This window comes from Alligator sinensis, unplaced genomic scaffold (genome assembly GCF_000455745.1).
Source record: "Alligator sinensis unplaced genomic scaffold, ASM45574v1 scaffold521_1, whole genome shotgun sequence".
NCBI classification, from domain to species: domain Eukaryota; kingdom Metazoa; phylum Chordata; order Crocodylia; family Alligatoridae; genus Alligator; species Alligator sinensis.
The window spans coordinates 718,385-729,510 of record NW_005842374.1 but is presented as its reverse complement, the minus strand read 5'-3'; the positions used below and the strand labels follow the sequence as shown (position 1 = coordinate 729,510).

Below are 11,126 nucleotides of genomic sequence, written 5' to 3'. Positions count from 1 at the left end.
GTTTTTTAATTAAAGTTTTCTGTTTTTCAAGCCAAATCAAATTCCAAATCCGCGAGTCAGTCCAGAACCATAAGTGGCCCCACTACCAGCAAACACCCTCCACCCCCTTCTAGGGCTTCAGATGTTCCCCAATCCTTTGGGCTTGGGTCTGCATGCAGGATGTCCGCTAGAGACTTGGGGTGCAAATGCTGCCAGGTTTTGCTTGCCCTCAACCCTATGGGTGCAGGGAGCAAGCCAGGGAGGAGCCGGCCCTTCCCATGAAGTGGGCGCAAAGCCAAGCCCGTCCCACTCCAGCAGCCAAGCGGGAGGCTCACCATCCGTGGCTGCAGCAGGCAGTACTGGGCGCCGGCAGAGCTGCCTTCCCCGGTGCGACCAGGTGGTCACGGCGGTCCCAGTGCCCGGCCAGCCTAGGATTGCACGTGATCTGAGGCCAAGTATTTTGTGAGGAGTGCTTTGACTCTGAGGGGCCCCTTGGGACTAAAAAGACCAGCAGCCACTAGTTTAGCTTAAATCGAGACTGAATCATTTCCTCCTAATTGCCACACTTGACTCAACTCCTAATCGCCCGTAGGTGTTGCTCTCACCTGGGCTGGGCTCCGAGGACTCCGCGGGAACGCCCTTCTCTCGCTGAGGTGAGGGGAAGAGTTTGGCGGCGCCTCTTGCTCCTGTTTTATGCAAAATAAATAAAAACAGTCAGGAAAGAAAAGCGCAGCCACGGGTCCTGAGCCTTCAGAAACAGTTTGCTTGAGAAGCAAACACGCTAATATGCTAAGGTTTGCAGGATGGGGGGGGGTAGCTACCTTCCTCCGCCGGGCGATTAGAGCTAAACGAGCCCCAGCTGCGGGCTTGCCACTTGGAAAGGCAAAAACGGAGCGCCCCCCCGCACCTGAAGCGCAGCCCCAAAGTGCCCGCAGCTGAGGTCCCTGCACGGTGTCCCCCCGCCCCCCCAGACACAAAAGACGGAGCACAGCGGGGGCTGCTTCCTCTTTCCTGCCGCAGGCTGGAGCCGTGGGGCTGCGCTGCGCGGAGCCGCCCGCACGTGTGTGCAGCCGCTGTCGCGCGCCAGCCCGGAGCGGAGCTGAGCGGGGCGATGCTGTAGCGCACGTGTAGGGCAGGGCCGAGCCGAGCGGGAAGGGGGCGGGAGGCGACGCATTGGCTGCAGCTGCGCTCCCGGCCGGCTCCACCGGCGCCGCTTCTCCTCCTTCGCCAGCCTTCAAAACCCCCAGGGCACCGGCCGGGCTGGGCTTGTGGGCTCCCTTCCCACCCCCTCGGGGAAGATGCAGAAAGGCTGGAAGAAGTACTTTGGCCAGAAGTCCCTCAGCGAGGTCACCATGGACGAGTACCTGGCCACCCTGGGGCTGTGCCGCAAGCTCACGGCCAAAGATGCCTCTTGTCTCTTTCGGGCTGTTTCAGAGCAGGTAAAAAAAAAAAAAAATCAATCCATCAATGAAGGAGTGAAGTCCTGGAGGCATCTCAAGCGTGTGCTGTTCCGGAGCCTGGCTTCAGTGGGGGCTTCCCCAGTGCCCGTCAGCTGCAGCCCCTGGCTGGGGCGCGCTCAGGGAGAGCCCCCGGCTCCTGCTCTCCGAGCCCTCCTCTGCTGCAGCGAGTGCGGCTCCCAAGTTTTCCTTCCCCTCTTTCCTGGGAGAGGCTGGAGCAGCGGTGTTGCAGCTCCAGCAAGCATCAAAGGCCCCAGGTTGGAGTTGGAGCTGGAGCGCTTATCCTAACCTGCTGCGGGTGTGGGGTTTTTTCCCCCCTCCCTTTTTAAATAAAAACGGCTCCTAGGGAGGGGCAGATAAAAGCTGTGTTGTGGCTTAAATGAAACTTGGTGTCAAGAAGTGTGGCTGTCTTCCATTGCAAGTCTAATAGCTTGCCTTTCTGGTTCTCCTGGACTCATAAGGTTTAACATAATAATTCCTGGTATCCTTCCAAGCTAAGACCTCTAGCTTAAACCATGCCAAACTTTTTGCCGCTAGGAATATAAGGGAAGCTAGACCCAAACCACTGCTTATTTTGCAAAAGCACAGCTCCCTTGCATCGGTGTGATGCAGCAGGGCTAACCCCAGGCTCTGGGCCTGTTGCTGCTGTCCATTATTTTGGTGAATTTCCTCCCAGCTCTGTTCTTAATTTTCAGGCTCAAAGCCTGAGTGGTAGGAACGGAGCAAACGTCACGGGTTTTGTTCTGTCCCATTTATACAGACTTGTGGTACTTCTTGTTTTATGAAGTGAACTGTATGCAGTTCAGATCTAGTTTTTCCCTATATCAGATCTGCCAAAATGGGGCTTAAATGTTCTGGTTTGGAACCATGTTTTGCCAGAACCACCTAGGGACCCAAAACAATCACTCGGCTTCCTTCTGAAGCTTCCTGTTGGTAGATATTTCATTTTAAAATTAAATTTTACATAATGTTAGTCCAACCATTTAACGGGCTGCTTATAACCATCTAACGTCACTACTGTCATGTTTATGACATAAGGCTAGTGTTCATAACATGCTTATAATAAAGATAGTGATGTTAAGCACAGGATAGATTTGATTTATATGACTGGTTAGGAAGCCTTGATTTAATTGTTGGTTTCTACAGAAAGTGCATTCTTGTTGTTTGATATCTTAATACATATCATTCACAACTCAGAGATAGATGTAGGTTTCAGTTTTAGAAGGTACATCCTATACATTTTAAAGCGGTGATTTATTTTGATTATTTTTTCAGATTAATTTTGCAGATACATCAGAAAACAATTGTTTTAACTAAAGCAACATGCTTATGTATTTTGGATATTTCTTCCACAAACATGTACAATTATCTTAACAAAACAAGCATATGTATTTTTGAATTTTTAACTATTTAAGTTTATGTGAAATGTGTTTGTTTTTTTTGTTTGTTTGGGTTTTTTTTAACAAAAACTAAATAGATTATTTCAGCCAGGTCAGCGTGAGAAACTTAAAATACTGGGTTATGCAGCAAACTGTCTTCACCTCCCTCTTCGTTTTTATCCATAAACTGGAAAAGATGGACAAGCTTTCCTGCTTTTTTAGTTCCCAAGCAGTTTCTCAATTTGGAATTAATTGGCCCAAAGGAAGAAAATATTCTTTCTATACCTGCAGAAGAAGCTGCTGCTATTAAAAGCTGAATTATCACTTCAGTAGTCTCTGATGGGTCTGGAGTGACTGAAGTGACTTCCTCCAGTTCACTGGAGGTTTCTTTAAAACCTCATCAGCAAACATATTTCTTGAATGGTTCACCCTTAGCCCTGACAATTCTTGTAGTTGGTATTATGAATGGATGACTGCTGGGTGCCCATGTCACGGCCAACTCCTCTTCTTCAGCAGTTTAGGATTGACCCTGGTATGGGGTATTGAGAATATTGCCAACAAAATGAGCTGGAGAAAGTGCTTTATCCATTCATTTTCTTAATGCCTATAATTGAACTGTCATTGCATGTTTCACTTTTTCAGGGTCTCATTTGGTTCCTTCCAAGTTTCAAAAGCATCAGCAAGAAAACAAGATTTCCTGGAAATAGGCTTCAGGATACTCAGCATACTTTCTACATTTCTCTTTAGCCCAATGTTGAGAATTTTGGCTATGCCAGCTCCATCTATTTTGTCACAATTTTGTTCACAAATTGTTGTCAGATTAGGCCCGTTAGTTTGGTTCCTCCTTCTTTCTTCAGAGTAGCTGCTGCAAAGTGGTTGTTATGGAAGTGTTTTGCAATTTCAACATTAGCCTTTCTTTCTGGAGCACTGAAGTCTGGCTAAAAGGTGCATCAAATGAGCACCGCAGCCATGTTATTAGTTCGGGACTTTTTTCTAGATTTCTGCTCATCTTTGACTCCAGCGTTGTCTGTGATAGCTGCATACTAGATGTTTGAAGTTGTTTTTTTTTCAGTTTGTTATAGCTTTTACTACTACTTCTTGTGAGTATTCTGCTGTGTATGCATTTCCTGATGTATCAATTGTTTCTGTAAGGTACGCAGTTCCTTCTGTTGTCAGGCAAGCACATTTCTGGATCATTGTGGACATTACTCCACCCATCAAGACTTGGGTTAACAATTTTCCCCCCTAGACTTTTTGCACACTGCTCCATCTTTCTTATACACTTTATCCAGCAATATTGTCTCAAAGTATATCATTAGAAGTTATCATAGTGGAATAGGGATTAGATCTTTGAGCTTTAACATATCTTAAATTAAAACTACCTTTATATAGGTTTATTTGTTAAAAGTATCTTGACAAACTAAAAAAAATGATTTAAATTTAAAAAAAATCTGGATTTTTGATTGGTTTGTGGGTTTGTTTGTTTTTTAATCCACCCTGGTAAAGCACTTTGTAACCTCTAAATCAAAGAAAGTTTGATGATGTGTGACTCAAAACTAGCCCCAGACCCTTACTTTTAAGCCTTCCTGATGCCTTTTTTTTTTCCCTAGTTGTTTTCTTGTCAGATTCATCATATGGAAGTCAGAAAGGCTTGTGTGTTGTTTATGAGGCAACACCAACACAACTTTGAGTCTGTAAGTAGATATGTACGCTTTAGAAATAATGGGGGAGGGTTATCTTTGAATGTACATATGCAGATATGTGCACTGAAAACTTAAGCCATACTGTACTTTTAAATTGGAAATTAAAAAACAATCTTAAATGTGAAGAAAGATTAGAAAAAGAATCAGCTATTAGTTTTTTAGTCAACTTTGTTTCTAAGGGTCTTAAATCAAGTCTGGGTAGTGTGCAATATTTGTAATTCACATTTTCTTCTAAAAGCTGAGCTCCTGTTTTAATGAGTAATAATTACATTGCAGTACAGATGTTGTCTTTGAAACTGTGCATGTTTGTGTGTAAAACTTACATTTTGAAGTCAAAATAAAAGCACAGGACACCTAAACCATGGTACAATGTGTACTTTCATGTCATTGTACACTTGCATTGGATGATTTTAACCAGTAGAGAGCCCTACCATCACCCATCAGAAACATTTTATATTTAGGTAAAGTGATACAGGCCTGTGGCTAATGGCCAGGCCATGCTGTGGTGTTTTCATATACAGAATAACATTTTGTTATATTACTGATTGTGCTAAGAAATTTACTTCCTCCTGTAATAGCAGTGCACAATGGGCCTGATTGTCAGAATCTGATAGGCTTCTTATGTAGACAGGCTGACAGGTTTGGTAAATGTTTTTTAAATGGCTTTGGGTGAGAGAAGCTTTCTGGATATTTTACTGACTCTTAAAAATCTAATTCATAAATGTCTTTCCTAGGCTGCTAAGGGAAATCTATATATTGATGTTACTGGTAATTTATTTTCTTGTCGTCATCATCATCTTGCAATATTTTGAGCTTTTACCTCCAAAGGATTTTAAAATGCTGTTTTGTACTGAGTACTCGAAGCTGCCACTGGGGCAAAGGGGGATCTCACTGTGCTGTATGGTGAAGGACACTGGTATGCTTCCCTGTTTTTATGGAGCTTTAGGCCCCATACAGAGTAGCCAGGGCCTAGGTCTCCTCAAAAAGAGAGACCAAGTAAATGGCAAAGTAGCCAATCCATTTGACCCATAAAGATCACTGGATTGGATGAGCACTTGAGGATTTGTCCTTGGCTGTGTTTTTTAGCATGTCTTCAGCTTGATATCCTTAAACTGTTCCTTTCAGTGAGGGTACCAGATATTAAACTTGGTTAACAACTAAAATTGTTGTTCTGTAGTTTTAAAAACAAATATACTTAAAGAGACAGAAAATATAAACGAATGGTGCCAATTGTTGGAGTCACTACTTGGATCTGAAACTAGTAGACCCAGATGTTACTATTAGTAGCAAGTTTGTTTGTGTTTTTATTTTCTTATGTGTAATTCCTGGACCTTCTGGGCCTCATTTTGGACTTGATGTTGCCATGTTTTTCTTTAAATTAATTGAGGAAATGCTGCCCTGGTTCTGACAGTATGATTTGTCCTTGACCATACACCTGGAAAAACTGGACTTAACTTGTTGCAGCCCAACCATCTAGAACTTCAGAGTTCTAGATACTGGGATGCTAAGCCAAGCGAGCACACATCCTTTTGTTTAATGACTTATATAATAACATCTTGTATCTTAAACCATTTGTGTTGGTTTTGCTTCTTTTTTTTTTTTTTTTTTTTTTTTTTTTAAGTAAAACAAAAGGCAGGATAGGAATTCTTTCATGTAGTCTGAAAGACAGTGTTGACACTTTAAAGGGGGTGGGGAAGGGAACTTTTTAAGGTTTTCCATTTCTGTGGCGGTTGAGAAGAGGGCCAAGCAAAGTAGCTGCAACCTTCCTCTAAGGTCTTTAAAGTATGAAATAGAAATCATAACCTTTACTGTTTAGCCATCAGCCATTATACGCATCTAATTCAATCTTTTTGTTTTTTCTGTTAAGTATGTGGAAGGGTCATTTGAAAAATACCTGGAAAGGCTGGGAGATCCAAAGGTAAGGCCAGGTTCATACTTGCATTGGCATGATTCCAGTGTTGATGCTACTAGGTCTTAATAGCTCCAGATGTTTGTTGGGATGCGGTATTGAATGTTATGTTTTCTCCTGCTAACGGGGGCCTCAGTCCTACAGTTCTGTTCATGCAGGTGGGCCTTTGCTCCTAGGTAAACTTGTTGATTAGCAGTCGGATGCTGTGGCTGCATCCAGACAAGCGTGGACACTTATTTCCCCAGGGACAAGTAGCGGTGGCACACCTTGTGCTGCTGCTACTTATCCCTGGGGAACGTCTGTGCCACATGTCCTCTGGCACATGGCAGGTTACCCTGGGTGGGATAGGGGATGCTGGGGCCAGCAATTGTGCTAGCCCCAGCAACATTACCTGGGATCCTGGGGGCCTCCCAGGGCTGTAGCCACAGCAGGAGGCCTGGCCAGCAGCCAGGGCATGGCTCCAGTTTTGGTGGCACGCACTGCTGACATTGTGCGCTGCCTCACTCTTTTTTTGGTGTGTGTGGTTTTTTTGTTTTTTATCTTGGCATCTCCCGGGGTCAAAAAACCGCCCTGCTCTGCAAGGTAGCAGCACAGAGAATCCCTGCATGTGCAGTGTGGGGCTGCAGCTGGGTCTGCAGCACCGCATACTGCACATCTGCGCTCACCTGAATGCGGCCCGCAAGTGTAAGGATTCACATCCCCTTGCAAAATGGACCAGGTTTCAGGGTTGGGGCCTCGGTTCTTTTGTTTATTTGTGGGGAGGAGGAAGAACAGACTTCTGGACACAGCAACCCTAACTTTTAAAAGGCTGCTACCATGTTGGGTGCAAAATACACAGCAAATTTCTTGTCAAACTTCATACTTCCTTTACATTTGAATACTTGAATTTGAGCTCAGACTCTCTTCCTTATTATTGAAAAGTACTGTTGTCTTAAACATTGGCAGCTAATGTGATTACACTACAAGAATACCTGAAGCAAATAGTGCCCTTATTTGAACAGACATTAAAAAATAGCTGGATTTCTTTACCTTTTACTTCTAGAGCTAAGTACTACTTTAATCAGGATTATTAGGCCAGAAAATTAATATTAAAAAGGTAGTTGTCCCTATTCTCTGATCTCTCCAGGAATCTTACTATTAAAACTTCTAGATGCAACAAGAACTAGAATTTTGGAAAATGTGGAGTTAAGTAGTGGGCTATAGCTGAAGAGTGTATTATAATTTAGTACTTGCAAGTGGGTTGGTGAACTTGCAGCCTTGTGACTTTGTTCTCTTAAGAGTTCCTCAGTCTGTCCTTAAAATACAAAATGTAGTTCTTGCACCAAATAGATAAACTAGTAAACAAAAGCCTTTAGCCAGTCTCTGAGCAGCAGGAGGGGCCTTTGGCTCTGGCCCATGACAGCGAATGTCACATCCTAGTAGCACATGTACCTGGGTTCCAGTCAGCCTTCTGCCCACAAACTGCTCCCTCTCCAGTTTGGTGCTGTCTGCTCTCTCCTTGGGTTGCTTAAACTCCCTCATTACCTAAGGGTGCCTCTACATGTGCTACAGCGTGGGGTGGGGGGAATGTTTTAATAAGAGTGGCTCTTGGGAGTTGCTCTAATTAAAATGTTGCAGCATCCCATGTATTCATCATCCCACATTTCAAAATTGCGGCGGAGGTGCTTTAACTAAAGCTTGTTTGGTGAACTTTATTTAAAGCATCCTCTCTGTCATGTTGAAACGCGAGATGCTGAATACACAAGATGCTGCAATGTTCTAATTAGAGCGCTTCAGCAGACTTGATTTTATGCTAGACTCCGTCTTCAGCAGACAGGATTAATCGTGTCTGCTCCAACATGTTCTAAATGGAACATGTCTGAGAATGTGTATAGGCACCCTGAATGCTCACAGCTGGACTTATGCGCGAGGGCTGCCTGCCCCTCTTAAAGGGCCAGGCTACCCTGTTACAGTGCTGATTTTTCTCCTCTGTTAGGTTGGCATTGAATAAAACCACCAAAAATATTCTTAAGGGGTCTCTATGAGGACCGATCACTTGTTATAATTAACTTTGAGAAGGGAGGTCTAGTCTTCCTCATTGTGTCTATGAAACAGATGCTCAAGGGGAAATGTATTTGGGTGCCTTCCCTTATGGAGCTTTGTTTGAGCTTTTTATGGCTCTGAGGATAAATACCCAATATCTAGAGGTGGGCAGCAAATGCTGAATTTCTTTTCATAAAATTTGCTGACAAGCCCTCCTAATACTATAGTGAGGGCCAGAGTAGGGTTCCAAGTACTGGCAAAGAGTTAGCTGCACTTGATATCTACAGCAGTAGTTGTCTTTCCAACCTAATCTTAAAATATTTTTATGCACTTAGGAAAGTGCTGGCCAACTGGAAATCAGTGCGCTATCCTTGATGTATAAGTAAGTGTCTTCCTTCTTTCATTTAAACCTTACTTTTGTGGTAGAGCTTGAAAGGCTGAGGGTTCTGTCCATGTGAGCCAGAACCTTTTGATTCATAAACTTGAAGGCCACAAGAGACCCACTCATGATCTAGTTTTGATACCAGTTTATATAATTAAGCACAGCTGTTCTCTGATCTGCTGTGTATGAAATAGCAATCATGGTCCAGTTCCTGGTAAAGGGGCACCTTTTTAATGAGATGTTGAAATTGATGTTCTACTTAAGACTTAAAAGGGAGGACTGTCTCAGAAGCCATGGAGACTGACCCAAACCTTGTTACTGGAGGTTTTATTGCTGCTATCCATGTTGGGTTGGTTAGCAGGCTTCTAGTGAAATCTGTTTTGATATCTTTTAAAGTATTAAACTTCTGAAATGTTTGCATTGATGTTATTTCATAGGAAACTTATGAAATGATCTGGAATTGTGTACAGGGGAGCTATTTTAATGCTAGCCTTAAATATAACTAAAATCTGATGACTACCAACATTAAAATTGTGCTTAGTATTCTAGCTGTCTTTGCAAGTTTACCTAATAGGGACTTACTGTGCTTACCAGCATATAAGCCCTGATGTCCATTCAGAGCATAAATACAGCTGACACTTTAGGCTGCTTGTACATATCATGGGGGTTTCATTCTGTTTAGTTCTCCTCCCTACATTGAAACGGTGGATTTTTAAAAACACCACTTCTAAACACCTTGGAGGTGTTTTATCTTGCTATGTACCATTTAAAGCATAATATGCTGCCGAACATGCAAACAACAATGCCATTAAAGTGGTGCAAAAGGGCATTTAAGCTGCTTTAAAGGCCAGTTTTGTACAAAGGCCCTTAATATGCTGCAGGCACTATCTTGCTACCAACACTGCTACTCTTTACTAAGTAGTATAGGATCCCAGTAACAGACTAATTAGACATCCTGTTTCAAAACTGATAAACACTTAAATTTTTACAAAGTGCTAATTGTATCCCATGCTAATTTTTTAACCTTCTCATAGTAGCTAATTTTTCCTGTTTGGGCTGTCACGGGCAGAAAAACTTGATCTTAGAGAATCACAGTAAGGTACATTACTTATTGTCTGAAAGCAGATACCATCACTTCCTGAATATTTCTTATTTCAGGTTGAGGAGTTTAAATCGTGCAATTGGTTAGTTGTTGCTTAAATTATGCTTGTATTCACTTGTAAATGAGAAATGTTTTAGCCTAGTTTCTCTATGTATAAATCAAAAAATGGATTTTCCAAACTGTTCCATTCACACAGCTTTGCAACAAGCTGAACATTCCATTAAATGCTTGTTCTTTCAAGTCTCTTGTTTTTCCTCTGCTTACCCAGTCACGACTTAATTTTGTACCGGTACCCTGGAAAGCCACCCACCTATGCTACAGACAATGGCTTTAAAGATAAGGTGAGGAGATGTGAGCAAATTTTCTCTCTCTCACTTCTAGATATCCCTAATTTTGCTGAGTGGTATCAAACCTATCCCTTTTTAATTTTGATTTTTTTTAACTACAGTGAAGGTTCTGGGTCTGCAGAGTTTCACACAATTAAACCAAAAAATCCAGTAGTTAACTTTAGTGAGGCTGATGCTTTGCCAATTAGTATGTTCACAGTTGAAAACACTCATTGCACAGCAGATCACCTTTTTATAGACTCTTAAGTTCCTGATGGCTGCAGGAGTTGAAATGTTACAGCCTAGGAATCTCCCCATTTCATCAGCTTTTGCTTTCCTGGGATTTCGCTGTCTAAATACAGCTCCACATGACTCTTTTCTTGATTGCAGTGTAGCTGGGAACTGCTGTTAAGTTAGCCTGTTTTGTAAGTGTGCTATACTAAAAACTGTATCGAGATGCTTTTGGGAAGCTTTCACTCCAAAGATTAACTTATCAAAGTTGGCAGCAGTATATTACTGGAGTCTGTGTGCAGCTGGCTATTTTTTTTCATTTTATTTTGCTGCATGTTTTAACTACCAGAGGTTGTGCCAACAGGAGACATGGTGCACCATGCAGGGGAGTCCAGAGCCTAAAGCTGCTGACACTTGGGGTGCATCAATAGAGATTTTCGGGGGCTGATACCAATAGCTGATATTTAGGGAGGCAAATTGGCTGATACCAATCCAATACAGATGCTTCCAGGTAGTAAATCTGCAGTGGTGGAAGGGGCAGGAGGGGCGCAGATCAACGCCCCCTGTGGTGAGGGAGGGAAGGGGCAGGTGTTGCCCAGGGGGGTGGGGGCACGGGATGGAGGCAGAGCTGGGGGG

General features: G+C 43.0%; 1 protein-coding gene across 1 annotated transcript in view; it reads left to right on the top strand.

Annotated features, from left to right (window-relative positions):
• Positions 1 to 1,222: 1,222 nt before the first annotated feature.
• The window catches only part of LOC102382162 (putative bifunctional UDP-N-acetylglucosamine transferase and deubiquitinase ALG13), a 40,091-nt gene continuing 30,187 nt past the window's right edge, over positions 1,223 to 11,126 (top strand). Inside the window, 5 exon segments of the mRNA XM_025210831.1 lie at positions 1,223 to 1,418; positions 4,426 to 4,509; positions 6,386 to 6,436; positions 8,785 to 8,831; positions 10,202 to 10,274. Coding sequence (XP_025066616.1) covers positions 1,278 to 1,418; positions 4,426 to 4,509; positions 6,386 to 6,436; positions 8,785 to 8,831; positions 10,202 to 10,274 — 396 coding nt within the window. The 5' untranslated portion in view covers positions 1,223 to 1,277.